Source organism: Cyanistes caeruleus, chromosome 33 (genome assembly GCF_971803275.1).
Source record: "Cyanistes caeruleus chromosome 33, bCyaCae1.hap1.1, whole genome shotgun sequence".
NCBI classification, from domain to species: domain Eukaryota; kingdom Metazoa; phylum Chordata; class Aves; order Passeriformes; family Paridae; genus Cyanistes; species Cyanistes caeruleus.
In genome coordinates this window covers 2,213,774-2,231,744 of record NC_141734.1, presented here as the reverse complement: position 1 = coordinate 2,231,744, position 17,971 = coordinate 2,213,774, and the positions used below count along the sequence as shown (strand labels likewise).

Below are 17,971 nucleotides of genomic sequence, written 5' to 3'. Positions count from 1 at the left end.
GCACCGGGACCCCCAAAATGGGCATCGGGACCCCCAAAATGGGCACCGGGACCCCCAAAATGGGCACCGGGACCCCCAAAATCGGCATCGGGACCCCCAAAATCGGCATCGGGACCCCCAAAATGGGCACCGGGACCCCCAAAATCGGCATCGGGACCCCCAAAATCGGCATCGGGACCCCCAAAATGGGGATCAGGACCCCCAAAATGGGCACCGGGACCCCCAAAATGGGCACTGGAACCCCAAAATGGGCATCGGGACCCCCAAAATGGGGATCAGGACCCCCAAAATGGGCACTGGAACCCCAAAATGGGCATCGGGACCCCCAAAATGGGGATCGGGACCCCCAAAATGGGGATCAGGACCCCCAAAATGGGCATCAGGACCCCCAAAATCGGCACCGGGACCCCCAAAATCGGCACCGGGACCCCCAAAATGGGCACTGGGACCCCCAAAATGGGGATCAGGACCCCCAAAATGGGCATCGGGACCCCCAAAATGGGGATCAGGACCCCCCTGAACCTCCCAGGAGCCTCCCCCTGTCTTCCCCAGACCCCCCCCAGGACCCCCCAGGACCCCCCCAGCCCCCCCCAGGTGTCCCCCAGAAGCCCCCAGGACCCCCCCAGAAGCCCCCAGGACCCCCCAGACCCCCCCAGACCCCCCCAGGTGTCCCCAAACACCCCCCAGACCCCCCCCAGACCCCCCAGACCCCCCCAGACCCCCCCAGAACCCCCCCAGGACTCCCCCAGAAGCCCCCAGACCCCCCCAGATGTCCCCCAGGTGTCCCCAAATACCCCCCAGGACCCCCCAGACCCCCCAGGACCCCCCCCAAGCCCCCAGCCCCACCTGCAGCACGGCGCGGGCGCGGCGCAGCCCCTGCACGGCGCGGTGATACTGCGGCAGGTCCGCCATGTCCCCCCTGTCCCCCCTGTCCCCCCTGTCACCCCTGTCCCCCCAGAACCCCCCCAGACCCCCCAGGACCCCCAGGACCCCCCAGACCCCCCCAGACCCCCCCAGGACCCCCCCGAGCCCCCAGCCCCACCTGCAGCACGGCGCGGGCGCGGCGCAGCCCCTGCACGGCGCGGTGATACTGCGGCAGGTCCGCCATGTCCCCCCTGTCCCCCCTGTCACCCCTGTCCCCCCTGTCCCCCCAGACCCCCCCAGGACCCCCCAGGACCCCCCAGACCCCCCAGGACCCCCCAGACCCCCCCAGGACCCCCCCCAGACCCCAGCCCCACCTGCAGCACGGCGCGGGCGCGGCGCAGCCCCTGCACGGCGCGGTGATACTGCGGCAGGTCCGCCATGTCCCCACTGTCACCCCCCTCTGTCCCCTCGGGGTCCCCCAGAGCCGCCAGGGCCTCACGAAGGGCGGCCACGCGGCGAGTCTGGGCCTGGGGGGACACGGGGGGACATTGGGGGGGGTCACAGGGGGGGTCTGGGCCTGGGGGGACACGGGGGGTGACAGGGGGGTCTGGGCCTGGGGGGACACTGGTGGGACATTGGGGGGACATTGGGGGGACATTGGGGGGGTCATGGGGGATCTGGGCCTGGGGGGACACGGGGGGACATTGGGGGACATGGGGACATTGGGGGGGTGACGGGGGGGTCTGGGCCTGGGGGGACATGGGGGTCATTGGGGGGGACATGGGGACATTGGGGGGCCACGCGGCAAGTCTGGGCCTGGGGGGACACGGGGGGACATTGGGGGGACATTGGGGTCATGGGGGGACATGGGGGGTCTGGGCCTGGGGGGACATGGGGGGACATTGAGGGACATTGGGGGGACATTGGGGGGGTCACAGGGGGTCTGGGCCTGGGGGGACATTGGGGGGACATTGGGGGGGACATGGGGGTCATGGGGGGTCACAGGGGGTCATGGGGGGTCATTTGGGGGTCATTGGGGGTCATGGGGGGTCATTTGGGGGTGACATGGGGGGTCATGGGGGGTGACATGGGGGTCACAGGGGATCTGGGTCTGGGGGGGACACGGGGGGGTCATGGGGTGTGGGACATTGGGACATGTGGGTGGGGACAGCTGGGGGTCCAAACTGGGGACAGACCAGTGTCCACCCTGTCCATTGCCCCCCAACCCTTCATTGGGGTATCCCCCCCACCCTGGGGGTGTCCCCGGAGCCCCCCAACCCCCAAAAGGGTATCCCCAGTGTCCCCCCACCCCCTCATTGGGGTGTCCCCCACACCCTGGGGGTGTCCCCAGTGTCCCCCCACCCCCTCAGGGGTGTCCCCAGTGCCCCCCAACCCCCAAAAGGGTATCCCCAGTGTCCCCCCACCCCCTCATTGGGGTGCCCCCCACACCCTGGGGGTGTCCCCGGAGCCCCCCAACCCCCAAAAGGGTATCCCCAGTGTCCCCCCATCCCCTCAGGGGTGTCCCCAGAGCCCCCCACCCCCTCATTGGGGTGCCCCCCACCCCCTGGGGGTGTCCCCAGTGCCCCCCACCCCTCATTGGGGTGTCCCCAGTGTCCCCTAACTCCTCATTGTGGTGCCCCCCACCCCCTGGGGGTGTCCCCAGAGCCCCCCACCCCTCGGGGGTATCCCCAGTGCCCCCCACCCCCTCATTGGTGTGCCCCCCACCCCCTGGGGGTGTCCCCGGGGTCCCCCCACCCCCTCATTGGGGTGCCCCCCAACCCCCGGGGGTGTCCCCAGTGCCCCCCACCCCTCATTGGGGTGTCCCCATTGCCCCCCACCCCCTCATTGGGGTGCCCCCCACCCCCGGGGGTGTCCCCAGTGCCCCCCACCCCTCATTGGGGTGTCCCCAGTGCCCCCCACCCCCTCATTGGGGTGCCCCCCACCCCCGGGGTCCCCCCCAGCCGTCCCCCGGCGCTGACCGTGGCGTCGCGGCGCAGCGGGAACTCGGCGAAGCTGCGGCGCATGAGGTCGTGCGGGCGCAGGGCGGGGGCGCGGAGCAGCAGCAGGATCATGGGGTACGTCAGGCGGAACCGCGACTGCAGCGGAGACGGCCGGCCCTGGCCGGGGGGACAGGACGGGTGACGTGGGGGGGACACGGTGGGGACACGGTGGGGACATGGCAGGGACAGGTGGGGACACGGTGGGGACATGGCAGGGACAGGTGGGGACATGGTGGGGGACATGTGGGGACACGGGGTGACACAGTGAGAACATGGCAGGGACATGTGGGGACACAACGGGGACATGGCAGGGACAGGTGGGGACACGGTGGGGACGTGGGGGGACACGTGGGGACATGGCAGGGACATGGCGGGGACATGGGGTGACATGGTGGGGACATGGCGGGGACACGAGGGGAACACGGTGAGGACACAGCGGTGACACAGCAGGGACACAGTGGGGACACGATGGGGACATGTGGGGACATGGGGTGACACGGCGGTGACACGAGGGGAACGCGGTGAGGACGTGGCGACACATGAGGGGAACGTGGGGGGAACACGGCGGTGACACAGTGGGGACATGGCAGCGACAAGGTGGTGACGCGGCAGTGACACAGCGGGAACACGAGGGGAACACGGTGAGGACATGGCGGGGACATGGCAGGGACACGACGGGGACACGGTGGGGACACGGCAGGAACACGGGGGGAACAAGGTGAGGACATGGCGGGGACACGGCAGGGACACGGTGGGAACATGGCGGTGACAGTGTGGGGACACAGCGGAAACATGGCGCTGACGCTGTGGGGACACAGTGGTGACACAGCAGTGACACAGTGGGGACACGGCAGGGACACAGGAGGAACATGGCGGTGACAGCGCGGGGACACGCGCCGGGCACTGACCAGCATCATGCGGTGCAGATCCGACAGCTCGGGCACGGCTCCCTTGCAGAGGATGATGACGGTGCCGGTGGCGTCCAGCCCGCGGCGGCCGGCGCGCCCCGACATCTGCGTGTACTCGCCTGTGGGGACGCAGAGCCGCCGGCGTCTTCCCCTCACGGATCCTCCCGCTCTTCCCCTCACGGATCCTCCCGCTCTTCCCCTCACGGATCCTCCCGCTCTTCCCCTCACCATTCCCGTCGCTTCTCCTGATGCTTTCCCCTCCTGTTTCCTGCTCTTTCTCCCTCAGATTTTCTGCCTTTTTGCTCTCTCGTTTCCCCTCTCTTTTCCCCTCGTGTTTCCCATTCTTTCCACCCTCACGTTTCCTGCCCTCTCCCGCTCGTGTTTCTGGCCTTTTTCCCCTCACGTTTTCCCGCTCTTTTCTCCCCTCACGTTTTCCCGCCCTTTTTCTCCCCTCACGTTTTCCCGCTCTTTTCTCCCCTCACGTTTTCCCGCTCTTTTCTCCCCTCACATTTCCCCCTCACGACTGCCACTCTCCTCCCTCCGTTTTTTCTCTTTCCTCCCATTTCTCCTCACTCTTTCCTCCCCTATTTCTACATTTTCTCAACCGCGCTTTCCCCTCATTTCCCCTCTCTGCTTTCCCCCATTTTCCCTCTCAGCTTTCCCCCATTTCCCCTCTCTGCTTTCCCCCCGTTTCCCCCTCATGTTTCTGCTCTTTTCTCCCCTCACATTTCCCCTCACGACTGCCACTCTCCTCCCTCCGTTTTTTCTGTCTTTCCTCCCATTTCTCCTCACTCTTTCCTCCCCTATTTCTACATTTTCTCAGCCCTGCTTTCCCCCATTTCCCCTCTCTGCTTTCCCCCCGTTTCCCCCTCATATTTCTGCTCTTTTCTTCCCTCACGTTTTCCCGCTCTTTTCTCCCCTCACGTTTTCCCGCCCTTTTTCTCCTCACGATTCCCCTCACGATTGCAACTCTCCTCCCTCCATTTCTCCTCACTCTTTCCTCCCCTATTTCTACATTTTCTCAGCCGTGCTTTCTCCCATTTTCCCTCTCAGCTTTCCCTCATTTCCCCTCTCCGCTTTCCCCCCGTTTCCCCCTCACGTTTCCCCCCATTTTCTCCCCTCACGTTTTCCCGCTCTTTTCTCCCCTCACGACTACAACTCTCCTCCCTCCATTTCTCACTCTTTCCTCCCATTTCTCCTCACTCTTTCCTCCCCTATTTCTACATTTTCTCAGCCCTGCTTTCCCCCATTTTCCCTCTCAGCTTTCCCCCATTTCCCCTCCCCGCTTTCCCCCCCGTTTCCCCCTCACGTTTCTGCTCTTTTCTCCCCTCACGTTTTCCCCCATTTTCCCCTCACGTTTTCCCGCTCTTTTCTCCCCTCATGTTTTCCCGCTCTTTTCCCCCATTTTCCCCTCATGTTTCTGCTCTTTTCTCCCCTCACGACTACAACTCTCCTCCCTCCATTTCTCACTCTTTCCTCCCATTTCTCCTCACTCTTTTCTCCCCTATTTCTACATTTTCTCAGCCCTGCTTTCCCCCATTTCCCCTCCCCGCTTTCCCCCCCGTTTCCCCCTCACGTTTTCCTTTTCTCTCCCCCCTGCCCCACGGCCAGCCCCTCACCGGGCAGGAGATCCCGGAAGCCGTTCCCGTCGTGTTTGCGGATGGAATCGAAGACGACGGTCCTGGCCGGCATGTTCACCCCCATGGCGAACGTCTCTGTGGCGAACAGCACCTGGGCCGGGCGCGGGGCAGCCGTGGGGGCGACGCCGTGGGGCCGGACCCCCGTGCCCCACGCCCGGCCGTGCCCTTTTTCCCCGCTCACCTTCACCAGCCCCTGGCTGAAGAGCATCTCCACCACCTCCTTCAGCAGGGGCAGGACGCCGCCGTGGTGGACGCCGATGCCGCGCTGCAGCAGCTCCGACAGCTGCAGCACCTGCGCGGGGAGGAACGCGCTGGATCCGCTCCTCGAGGTACGAACCCTTCCTGTTTTACCCCGAAATCGCCCTTCCTGTCCCCCATACCCTAAAATCCCTGTCCCTCACACCCCAAAATCGCCGTCCCTGTCCCCCCACACCCCAAAATCCCTGTCCCTGTCCCCCCACACCCCAAAATCCCTGTCCCTGTCCCCCACACCCCAAAATCCCTGTCCCCTCACCCCAAAATCCCCGTCCCTGTGGGACCCCAAAATCCCTGTCCCCCTCATACCCCAAAATCGCCCTCCCCACACCCCAAAATTGCCCTCCCCATCCCCTCAGGACCCCAAAATCCCCCTCCCTACACCCAAAATCTCCCTCCCCACACCCCAAATCCCCGTCCTGGTCCCTGTGGGACCCCAAAATCTCCCTCCCCACACCCCAAACCCCCCTCCCCTCACCCCAAACCCCCCTCCCCGCACCCCAAACCCCCCTCCCCACACCCCAAACCCCCCTCCCCACACCCCAAACCCCCCTCCCCGCACCCCAAACCCCCCTCCCCTCACCCCAAACCCCCCTCCCTGCACCCCAAACCCCCCTCCCCACACCCCAAATCCCCCTCCCCTCACCCCAAACCCCCCTGCCCGCACCCCAAAACCCCCTCCCCACACCCCAAACCCCCATCCCCTTACCCCAAACCCCCCTCCCCACACCCCAAACCCCCCTCCCCGCACCCCAAACCCCCGTCCTGGTACCTGTGGGACCCCAAACCCCCCTCCCCGCACCCCAAATCCCCCTCCCCGCACCCCAAACCCCCCTCCCCACACCCCAAATCCCCCTCCCCTCACCCCAAACCCCCCTCCCCACACCCCAAACCCCCGTGCCGGCGCACCTGGGGCAGGCGGCGGTCGGAGCCGCGCAGGCGGGCGAGGCAGCGCGTCAGGAAGAGCCGCACCTGGGCGCGCTCGGCGCCGCTCAGCAGCTGCAGCGAGCCCAGAGCCGCCGCCTGCTCCTCGCAGCGGCCCCGGGAGAAGGTGAAGGCGACGGCCGGGAGCAGCTCCCGCTCGCGGAGCGTCTGCAGCAGGGACAGCCACACAGCCCGCTCCTGGTGGGGTGAGAGCGGTCAGGGGGACCCCAAAACTGCCCCATGGGACCCCAAAACTGCCCCATGGGACCCCCAAACTGCCCCATGGAGCGTCTGCAGCAGGGACAGCCACACAGCCCGCTCCTGGTGGGGTGAGAGCGGTCAGGGGGACCCCAAACTGACCCCAAACTGACCCCAAACTGCCCCATGGGACCCCCAAACTGACCCTGAACTGCCCCATGGGACCCCCAAACTGACCCTGAACTGCCCCATGGGACCCCAAACTGCCCCCCAAACTGACCCTGAACTGCCCCATGGGACCCTAAACTGACCCCAATCTGCCCCATGGGACCCCCATCAGCCCCATGGGACCCCCAGTACCTGCCCGGCGTTGGGGGTCTGGAGTCAGTGGGACCCCTGAGCAGCCCCCAGCCCCCCAGGACCCCCTGGGACCCCTCGGGACCCCCCGTACCTGGCCGGGGTTGGGGGTCTGGGGTCAGTGGGACCCCCTGGGACCCCCCGTACCTGCCCAGGGTTGGGGGTCTGGGGTCAGTGGGACCCCCTGGGACCCCCCGGGACCCCCCATACCTGGCCGGGGTTGGGGGTCTGGGGTCAGTGGGACCCCCTGGGACCCCCCGGGACCCCCCGTACCTGGCCGGGGTTGGGGGTCTGGGGTCAGTGGGACCCCCTGGGACCCCCCGGGACCCCCCGTACCTGGCCGGGGTTGGGGGCGCCCAGGGTGGGCTGCCGTGCCCCGAAGCTCTGCGCGTGTTTGCTGCTCTGCTCCTTCTTGGCCTCCACCGCCGCGTAGTACCTGGGGCAGGGCAGCTGTGGGGCAGGTCTGGGGCAGGTCTGGGGCAGGGGAGCTATGGGGCAGGGCAGCTATGGGGCAGGGGAGCTATGGGGCAGGTCTGGGGCAGAGGAGCTATGGGGCAGGATTGGGGGGCAGCTTGGGGGCAGCTATGGGGCAGGGGAGCTATGGGGCAGGTCTGGGGCAGGGGAGCTATGGGGCAGCTATGGGGCAGCTATGGGGCAGGGGAGCTATGGGGCAGGGGAGCTATGGGGCAGGGGAGCTATGGGGCAGGGGAGCTGTGGGGCACGTCTGGGGCAGGGGAGCTATGGGGCAGGGGAGCTATGGGGCAGGGGAGCTATGGGGCAGGGGAGCTATAGGGCAGGTTTGGGTCAGGTTTGGGGCAGGTTTGGGGCAGCTTGGGGGGCAGCTTGGGGGCAGATGTGGGGCAGGTTTGGGTCAGGTTTGGGGCAGGATTTGGGTCTGGTTCAGGTCAGGTTTAGGTCAAGATTTGGGCCAGGTTTGGGTCAGGTTTTGGGCCAGGTTTGGGTCAGGTTTTGGGTCAGGTTTTGGGGTCAAGTTTGGGTCAGGTTCAGGTCAGGTTTAGGTCAGGTTTAGGTCAGGTTTGGGTCAGGTTTTGGGTCAGATTTAAACAGGTTTAGGTCAGGTTCGGGGGTCTCACCCCTGGGTGCTGAAGGCGCCCCCCGGGCCCAGCAGCTGGAACAGCTGGAGCCGGTTCCGGGCGCTGTTCCCGGTGAACAGGAAATGCTCCAGCGGCACCGGGCGCCGCGGCGTGCTCAGGACCCGGACACAGCGGCGCTTGGTGCGACTGACACAGGGGTGAGAAACACCGTGACAGCCTGACAGGGACCCCCAAACCACCCCTGGGACCCCCAAACACCCCCTGGGACCCCCAAACACCCCCCCTGGGACCCCTGAACTGCTCCAGCGGCACCGGGCGCCGCGGCGTGCTCAGAACCCGGACACAGCGGCGCTTGGTGCGACTGACGGGGACAGAGACAGCCTGACAGGGACCCCAGAGACCCCCAAAACCTCCCCTGGGACCCCCTGGGACCCCCAAACACCCCTGGGACCCCTGAACTGCTCCAGCGGCACCGGGCGCCGCGGCGTGCTCAGGACACGGACACAGCGGCGCTTGGTGCGACTGACACAGGGGTGAGAAACACCGTGACAGCCTGACAGGGACCCCCAAACCACCCCCGGGACCCCCTGGGACCCCCAAACCACCCCTGGGACCCCCAAACCAACCCTGGGACCCCCAAACCACCCCTGGGACCCCCAAAACCTCCCCAGGGACCCCCTGGGACCCCTGGGACCCCCCAAACCACCCCTGGGACCCCCCAAACCACCCCTGGGACCCCCAAACCACCCCTGGGACCCCCCAAACACCCTCAGGGACCCCCCCAGAACCCCCTGAGAACCCCCCAAACCCCAAGATCCCCCCCCATGTCCCTCTCAGAGACCCCCAAAGACCCTCAGGACCCCCCTGAATCCCCCCAGGGGCACCCAAACTCCTCCAAGACTCCCAAACCCCCCTGAGGATCCCCCAAAGCCCCCCCAGGACCCCCCAAATCCCCTCAGGACCCCCATAAAGCCCCCCCAGGACCCCTCAGGACACCCCCAAAGCCCCCCAGGACCCCCTAGAGCCCCCCCAGGACCCATCAAACCCCCTCCAGGACCCCCCAGGACCCCCCAGGACCCCCCCAAAGCCCCCCAGGACCCCCCAGACTCCCCCCAGAGCCCCCCCAGAGCCCCCCCAGAGCCCCCCAGGACCCCTCAGGACCCTCCCAAAGCCCCCCAGGACCCCCCCGAGCCCCCCAGAGCCCCCCCAGAGCCCCCAGGACCCCCCAGGACCCCCCAGATCCCCCCCAGAGCCCCCCAGGACCCTCCCAAAGCCCCCCAGGATCCCCCAGAGCCCCCCCAGGACCCCCAGAGCCCCCCCAGGACCCTCCCAAAGCCCCCCAGGACCCTCCCAAAGCCCCCCAGAGCCCCCCCATAACCCCCCCAGAGCCCCCCCAGACCCCCCCAGGACCCCCCAGAGCCCCCCCAGACCGTACCCGACCCACTGGGCGAACTCGAGGGCGTTGGGGACGGTGGCGCTGAGCAGCACCAGCTTCACGTGCTCGGGCAGCAGGATCAGCACCTCCTCCCACACCACACCCCGCTGGGGGGCACGGGGGGTCAGGGGACCCCAAAATCACCCTGGGGGACCCCAAAACCCCCAAAAACCACCCCAAAACCCCCAAAAACCACCCGGGAACCCCCAAAACCCCCCCAAAACACCCCCAGAAACCCCCCAGCACCTCCTCCCACACCACTCCTCTCTGGGGGGCACGGGGGGTCAGGGGACCCCAAAACACCCCAAAAACACCCCAAAATCACCCCAAAACACCCCAAAACACCCCAAAACACCCCAAAACCACCCCAAAACACCCCAAAATCACCCCAAAACACCCCAAAACACCCCAAAAACACCCCAAAAACACCCCCCAGGACCCCCAAAAACCACCCGGGACCCCCCCCAGCACCTCCTCCCACACCACTCCCCGCTGGCGGGCACGGGGGGTCAGGGGACCCCAAAATCACCCTGGGGGACCCCAAAACCCCCAAAAACACCCCCAAAACCACCCCAAAACACCCCAAAAACCACCCGGGAACCCCCAAAACCCCCCCAAAACACCCCCAGGAATCCCCCCAGCACCTCCTCCCACACCACTCCTCTCTGGGGGGCACGGGGGGTCAGGGGACCCCAAAACACCCCAAAAACACCCCAAAATCACCCCCCAGGACCCCCCCAAAACCCCCCCAGCACCTCCTCCCACACCACACCCCACTGGGGGGCACGGGGGGTCAGGGGACCCCAAAACACCCCAAAATCACCCCAAAAACCCCCAAAACACCCCCAAAACACCCCAAAAACACCGCAAAAACACCCCAAAACACCCCAAAATACCCCAAAACACCCCAAAACCACCCCAAAACCACCCAAAAACACCCCCAAACACCCCAAAAACCACCCGGGAACCCCCCCCAGCACCTCCTCCCACACCACTCCTCTCTGGGGGGCACGGGGGGTCAGGGGACCCCAAAACACCCAAAAACACCGCAAAATCACCCCAAAACACCCCAAAATACCCCAAAACACCCCAAAAACACCCCAAAACACCCCCCAGGACCCCCAAAAACCACCTGGGACCCTCCCCCCAACACCTCCTCCCACACCACTCCTCTCTGGGGGGCACGGGGGGTCAGGGGACCCCAAAATCACCCCAAAAACCACCCCAAAACACCCCAAAACACCCCAAAATCACCCCAAAACACCCAAAAACACCCCAAAATCACCCCAAAAACACCCCAAAACACCCAAAAACACCCCCCAGGACCCCCAAAAACCACCCGGGACCCCCCCAGCACCTCCTCCCACACCACTCCTCTCTGGGGGGCACGGGGGGTCAGGGGACCCCAAAACACCCCAAAAACACCCCAAAAACACCCAAAACCACCCCAAAACCACCCGGGAACCCCCAAAACACCCCAAAACACCCCAAAACACCCCAAAACCACCCCAAAACCCCCCCAGACCCCCCAGGACGCCCCCAGGACCCCCCAGGACCCCCCAAATCCCCCCAGGACCCCCCCAGGACCCCCCAGCCCCCCCAGGACCCCCCAAATCCCCCCAGGACCCCTCAGGACCCCCCCAGGACCCCCCCAGGACCCCCCAGGACCCCCCCAAATTCCCCCAGGACCCCCCCAGGACCCCTCAAATCCCCCCAGGACCCCCCCAGGACCCCCCAGGACGCCCCCAGGACCCCCCAAATCCCCCCCAGCCCCCCCAGGACCCCCCCAGGACGCCCCCTCCCCACCTCGTCGTCGTTGACGTAGTGCACCTCGTCGAAGATCACCCACTCCAGGTCCCGGATGGCGTCGGAGCCGTTGTACAGCATCGACCTGGGGGGGGTCCTGGGGGTCCTGAGCCCCTCCCCAGGACCCCCCGGGACCCCCCCAGGACCCCCCGGGACCCCCCGGGACCCCCAGGACCCCTCCCCACCTGAGGATCTCGGTGGTCATCACCAGGCAGGTGACCTCAGCTTTGGGGCCGTGTTTGGGGTTTGATTTGGGGCTGGGTTTGGGGGTCCTGACCCCCTCCCCATCCCCCCAGGACCCCCCAGGACCCCTCGGGACCCCCCCCAGGACCCCCCAGGACCCCTGGGGACCCCTCCCCACCTGAGGATCTCGGTGGTCATGACGAGGCAGGCGGCCTCGGGGCGCAGCTGCACGTCCCCCGTCAGGAGCCCCACGTCCCCGAAGGTGGCGCGGAAATCCCGGAACTTCTGATTGGACAAAGCCTTGATGGGGGAGGTGTAGATGGACCTGGGGGGGGACACGGGGGGGTCACCCCAAAATACCTGGGGGGGTCACCCCAAAATCATGGGGGGGACACGGGGGGGTCACCCCAAAATACCTGGGGGGGTCACCCCAAAATCATGGGGGGGACACGGGGGGGTCACCCCAAAAACACGAGAGGTCACCCCAAAATACCTGGGGGGGGACACGGGGGGGTCACCCCAAAATACCTGGGGGGGACACCCCAAAAACCTGGGGGGGACACCCCAAAATACCTGGGGGTCACCCCAAAATACCTGGGGGGGACACGGGGGGTCACCCCAAAATACCTGGGGGGGTCACCCCAAAATACCTGGGGGGGTCACCCCAAAAACATGGGGGGGACACCCCAAAAACATGGGGGGGACACGGAGGGGTCACCCCAAAAACACGGGGGGGTCACCCCAAAAACCTGGGGGTCACCCCAAAAACCTGGGGGGGACACCCCAAAAACACGGGGGGGACACGGGGGGCTTAACCCCAAAATACCTGGGGGGGTCACCCCAAACATGGGGGGAGACACCCCAAAAAACATGGGGGGGACACGGGGGGGTCACCCCAAAAACATGGGGGGGTCGCCCCAAAAAACCCTAGGGGGGACATGGGGGGGGTCACCCCAAAATACCTGGGGGTCACCCCAAAATCATGGGGGGGACACCCCAAAATACCTGGGGGGGACACCCCAAAAACACGGGGGGACACGGGGGGGTCACCCCAAAATACCTGGGGGTCACCCCAAAATCATGGGGGGGACACGGGGGGGTCACCCCAAAATACCTGGGGGTCACCCCAAAAACCTGGGGGGGTCACCCCAAAAACACGGGGGTGTCACGGAGGGGTCACCCCAAAAACACGAGAGGTCACCCCAAAAACATGGGGGGGACACGGGGGGGACAACCCAAAAAACCCTGGGGGGGACATGGAGGGGTTACCCCAAAAACATGGGGGGGTCACCCCAAAAACCTGGGGGGGACACCCCAAAAAACCCTGGGGTGGTTTTGGGGTCCCCAGGCCGGTTTTGGGGGTCTCACTGAGTCCCCCAGGGCATTTTTAGGGACCCTGAGGGCAGTTTTGGGGTCCCTGGTACAGTTTTAGGGTCCCCCAGCCCAATTTAGGGACCCCCAGCCCCATTTTGGGGTCCCCCAGCCCCATTTTGGGGTCCCCAGGTGGATTTTGGGGTCCCCAGCCCCATTTTGGGGTCTCACCGCGTCATGTGGCGCCGGGCCAGCGCGATGGCGTACTCGGCCACCGCGGTTTTGGGGTCCCTGGGGCACTTTTGGGTTCCCCAGGTGGATTTTGGGGTCCCCAGGTGGATTTTGGGGTCCCTGGAGCAGTTTTGGGGGTCTCACCGCGTCATGTGGCGCCGGGCCAGCGCGATGGCGTACTCGGCCACCGCGGTTTTGCCGGCCGAGGTGTGAGCGGCCACCAGCAGCGAGTGCCCGCGCTCCAGGCACAGCGCCGCGCGCTGCTGGAACGGGTCCGGCCTGAACGGCCACTGGGGGGGCGAAAATGGGGCTGGGGGTCACTCTGAGCACTCTGAGCACCCCAAAAACCCCAAAAACCCACCCCAAAAACCCCAAAAACCCCCCTAAAAAACCCCCCCAAAGCCCCCCGGGCCCCCCAGCAGTGCCCGCGCTCCAGGCACAGCGCCGCGCGCTGCTGGAACGGGTCCGGCTGGAACGGCCACTGGGGGGGTGAAAATGGGGCTGGGGGTCACTCTGAGCACCCCAAAAACCCCAAAAACCCCAAAAACCACCCCAAAAACCCCAGAAACCCCAAAAACCCCAAAAACCACCCCAAAAACCCCAGAAACCCCAAAAACCACCCCAAAAAATCCCAAAACCACCCCAAAAACCCCAAAAAAGCCCAAAACCACCCTAAAAATCACCCCAAGACCACCCCAAAAACCCCAAAACCATCCCAAAACCCCCAAAAACCAACCCAAAAAACCTCCAAAAAAACCCAAAACCACCCCAAAAATCACCCCAGGACCCCCCCAAACCTCCTCAAATCCCCCCAGGACCCCCCCAAACCCCCCCAGGACCCCCCAAACCCCCCCCAAATCCCCCCCAAAGCCCCCCCAAACCCCACCCTGTGCGCCGGCTCCGGCAGCAGCTCCTCGAAGCCCCCCCAAATCCCCCCCAAATCCCCCCCAGGACCCCCCAGGACCCCCCCCAGGACCCCCCAAGCCCCCCCAGACCCCCCCAGGACCCCCACAAACCCCCCCCAAATCCCCCCCAGGACCCCCCAGACCCCCCCCAAGCCCCCCCAGACCCCCCCAGGACCCCCCAAATCCCACCCTGTGCGCGGGCTCTGGCAGCAGCTCCTCGAAGCCCCCCACGGGGGTGCTGGCGTCGATCAGCTCGGCCCAAACCTCCTCGGGGGGCTCCGGGGGGGGCGCGGGGGGCGGAGACCCCTCCCCATCCTGCCGGGGGGGGGTGGGGAGTGAGGGGAGGGGTCTCTGAACCCCCTGAACCCCCCCTGAACCCCCCCAGAGACCCCTGAGACCCCTGAGCCCCCCCAGAGACCCCTGAACCCCCCCAGAGACCCCTGAACCCCCCCAGAGACCCCCGAGACCCCTCCCCATCCTGCTGCGGGGGGGTGGGGAATTTGGGGAGGGGTCTCTGAACCCCCCCAGAGACCCCTGAACCCCCCCAGAGACCCCTGAACCCCCCCAGAGACCCCCGAGACCCCTCCCCATCCTGCTGGGGGGTGGGGAATTTGGGGAGGGGTCTCTGAGCCCCCCCAGAGACCCCCAGAGACCCCTGAACCCCCCAGAGACCCCTCCCCATCCTGCTGGGGGAGTGGGGAATGTGGGGAGGGGTCTCAGAACCCCCCTGAACCCCCCCAGAGACCCCCAAGACCCCTCCTCACCCTAGGGGGGTGGGAAATGAGGGGAGGGGTCTCAGAACCCCCCTGAACCCCCCCCAAAGGATGGGGAATTTGGGGAGGGGTCCCTGAACCCCCCAGAGCCCCCCCGAAGCCCCCTCCTCACCCTGGGGGTTTGGGAATTTGGGGAGGGGTCCCTGAACCCCCCCTGAACCCCCCCCCGAAGCCCCCTCCCCACATTTCCCACCTGCCCCAGCAGCTCCTCCAGGCTGTCCGAGCGCCGCGGGGGGGGCGGGGGGGGCGCGGACCCCTCCCCAAATGCGGCCGGGGGGGGCTGGGGAGACCCCCGGGCTGGGCCGGGACCCCCCCCCAGCTCCAGGGGCTCGAGGGTCTCCAGGAGCCCCCACAGGGACAGAGACCCCCCCGAGGCTGAAATGGGGAGGGGGCGTTTGGGGGGGGGGGGGAAACGACCCCGAGACCCCCAAATCTGCCCCCCCCACAGGGAAAAACCCCCCAGGGGAGCCCCCAGACCCAAAAACCCCCCCGGGGAGCCCCCAGACCCAAAAACCCCCCAGGGACCCCCCCAGACCCAAAAACCCCCTCCCCAAAACGCCCCCAAAAGCCCCCAGACCCAAAAACCCCCTCCCCAAAAACCCCCCCGGGGAGCCCCCAGACCCAAAAACCCCCTCCCCAAAACCCCCCCAAAAGCCCCCAGACCCAAAAACCCCCCAAAAAATCCCCCCAAAACCCCCCCTAAGCCCCCCAAAACGCCCAAGCCCCCTCCCCGAATTCCCCCAGACCCCAAATCCCCCTCCCCAAAACCCCCCAAAACCCCCCCCAAACCCCCCCCAGACCCCCTCAAAGCCCCCCCAGACCCCCAAGCCCCCTCCCCAAATCCCCCCAGACCCCCAAAGCCCCCTCCCCAAATCCCCCCAGACCCCAAATCCCCCCAAACCCCCCCCAGACCCCCTCAAATCCCCCCAGACCCCCAAGCCCCCTCCCCAAACCCCCCCAGACCCCTCCCCTACCTTGGGGCTGGAACTGCACCCCCCGTTTCATCCCCGGGGGGGTCGTCAGCAGCTCTGGGGGGGGAGGGGAGCTCTGAGACCCCCCCCAGCCCCCCAAAAATGGGGAGGGGGCTCTGTGGGATTTGGGGAGGGGTCTCTGGGGAATTTGGGGAGGGGTCTCTGGAATTTGGGGACGGGTCTCTGGAATTTGGGGAGGGGTCTCTGGGATTTGGGGAGGGGTCTGTGGGGAATTTGGGGAGGGGTCTCTGGGGATTTGGGGAGGGGTCTCTGGAATTTGGGGAGGGGGCTGGGGGAATTTGGGGAGGGGTCTCTGGGGAATTTGGGGAGGGGTCTCTGGGGAATTTGGGGAGGGGGCTGTGGGAATTTGGGGAGGGGTCTCTGGAATTTGGGGAGGGGTCTGTGGGATTTGGGGAGGGGTCTCTGTAATTTGGGGAGGGGTCTGTGGGGAATTTGGGGAGGGGTCTGTGGGGAATTTGGGGGAGGGGTCTCTGGGGAATTTGGGGAGGGGGCTGTGGAATTTGGGGAGGGGTCTCTGGGATTTGGGGAGGGGTCTCTGGAATTTGGGGAGGGGTCTCTGGGATTTGGGGAGGGGTCTCTGGGGAATTTGGGGAGGGGTCTGTGGGGAATTTGGGGAGGGGTCTCTGGGGAATTTGGGGAGGGGTCTCTGGAATTTGGGGAGGGGTCTCAGGGGAATTTGGGGAGGGGTCTCTGGGGAATTTGGGGAGGGGTCTGTGGAGAATTTGGGGAGGGGTCTCTGGGGAATTTGGGGAGGGGTCTCTGGGGAATTTGGGGAGGGGTCTCTGTAATTTGGGGAGGGGTCTCAGGGGAATTTGGGGAGGGGTCTCTGGGACTTGGGGAGGGGTCTCTGGAATTTGGGGAGGGGTCTCTGGGGAATTTGGGGAGGGGTCTCTGGGGGATTTGGGGAGGGGTCTGTGGGATTTGGGGAGGGGTCTCTGTAATTTGGGGAGGGGTCTGTGGGGGATTTGGGGAGGGGTCTGTGGGGATTTGGGGAGGGGTCTCTGGAATTTGGGGAGGGGTCTCTGGAATTTGGGGAGGGGTCTGTGGGGGATTTGGGGAGGGGTCTCTGGGGAATTTGGGGAGGGGTCTGGGGAATTTGGGGAGGGGTCTGTGGGGGATTTGGGGAGGGGTCTCTGGGGAATTTGGGGAGGGGTCTGGGGAATTTGGGGAGGGGTCTCTGGGATTTGGGGAGGGGTCTCTGGAATTTGGGGAGGGGTCTCTGGAATTTGGGGAGGAGTCTCTGGAATTTGGGGAGGGGTCTCTGGGGAATTTGGGGAGGGGTCTCTGGGATTTGGGGAGGGGTCTCTGGGAATTGGGGAGGGGGCTGTACCTGTCTCGAAATCCACCTCCTGCTCCTCCCCCCCCGGGCTGGGGGCTCCGGAGCTGCTCCAGGGTGGGCTCCTCCTCAAACCCTGCGGGATTGGGGGGGATTTGGGGGGTCCTGGGGGGTTTGGGGGGTCCCAGGGGGGGGATTTGGGGGGGATTTGGGGGGTCCTGGGGGGTTTGGGGGGTCCCAGGGGGGATTTGGGGGGGATTTGGGGGGTCCCAGGGGGATTTGGGGGGGATTTGGGGGGTCCCAGGGGGGATTTGGGGGGGATTTGGGGGTCCCAGGGGCTTTGGGGGGTCCCAGGGGGGTCCCAGGGGGGGTTTGGGGGGGATTTGGGGGCTCCGGAGCTGCTCCAGGGTGGGCTCCTCCTCAAACCCTGCGGGGATTGGGGGGGATTTGGGGGGTTTGGGGGGTCCTGGGGGGGTCTGGGGCGGTTTGGGGGGGTCCCAGGGGGGATTTGGGGGGGATTTGGGGGGTCCCAGGGTGGTTTGGGGGGTCCCAGGGGGGTCCCAGGGGGATTTGGGGGGCTCCGGAGCTGCTCCAGGGTGGGCTCCTCCTCAAACCCTGCGGGGATTGGGGGGGGTCTGGGGTCCCAAGGGGGGTTTGAGGGGTCCCAGGGGGATTTGGGGGGTCTCAGGGGTCCTGAGGAGGTTTTTGGGGGTCCCGGGGGGTGGGTTTGGGGGTCCCGGTGGGTTTTTGGGGGGTCCCGGGGGGGTCCCGGGGGGTGTTTGGGGGGTCCCGGGGAGGTTTTGGGGGGTCCCTGGGTGTTTTGGGGGGTCCCGGGGGTCCCGTACCTGGCCAGAAGGG

At 66.4% G+C, this 17,971-nt stretch overlaps 1 protein-coding gene across 1 annotated transcript in view; it reads right to left on the bottom strand.

Annotated features, from left to right (window-relative positions):
- The window catches only part of SKIC2 (SKI2 subunit of superkiller complex), a 28,031-nt gene extending 10,060 nt beyond the window's left edge, over nucleotides 1-17,971 (bottom strand). Inside the window, exons 1-17 of the mRNA XM_086870686.1 lie at nucleotides 17,959-17,971; nucleotides 17,168-17,249; nucleotides 15,820-15,873; nucleotides 15,039-15,220; nucleotides 14,262-14,387; nucleotides 13,312-13,457; nucleotides 11,804-11,950; nucleotides 11,443-11,527; nucleotides 9,637-9,743; nucleotides 8,241-8,387; nucleotides 7,483-7,582; nucleotides 6,577-6,789; nucleotides 5,594-5,704; nucleotides 5,392-5,503; nucleotides 3,773-3,891; nucleotides 2,844-2,981; nucleotides 1,239-1,391 (exon numbers count right to left, since the gene is read on the bottom strand). Of these exons, the coding sequence (XP_086726812.1) occupies nucleotides 1,239-1,391; nucleotides 2,844-2,981; nucleotides 3,773-3,891; nucleotides 5,392-5,503; nucleotides 5,594-5,704; nucleotides 6,577-6,789; nucleotides 7,483-7,582; nucleotides 8,241-8,387; nucleotides 9,637-9,743; nucleotides 11,443-11,527; nucleotides 11,804-11,950; nucleotides 13,312-13,457; nucleotides 14,262-14,387; nucleotides 15,039-15,220; nucleotides 15,820-15,850 (1,917 nt within the window). The 5' untranslated portion in view covers nucleotides 15,851-15,873; nucleotides 17,168-17,249; nucleotides 17,959-17,971. The remainder of the gene's footprint in view (nucleotides 1-1,238; nucleotides 1,392-2,843; nucleotides 2,982-3,772; nucleotides 3,892-5,391; nucleotides 5,504-5,593; nucleotides 5,705-6,576; nucleotides 6,790-7,482; nucleotides 7,583-8,240; nucleotides 8,388-9,636; nucleotides 9,744-11,442; nucleotides 11,528-11,803; nucleotides 11,951-13,311; nucleotides 13,458-14,261; nucleotides 14,388-15,038; nucleotides 15,221-15,819; nucleotides 15,874-17,167; nucleotides 17,250-17,958) is intronic.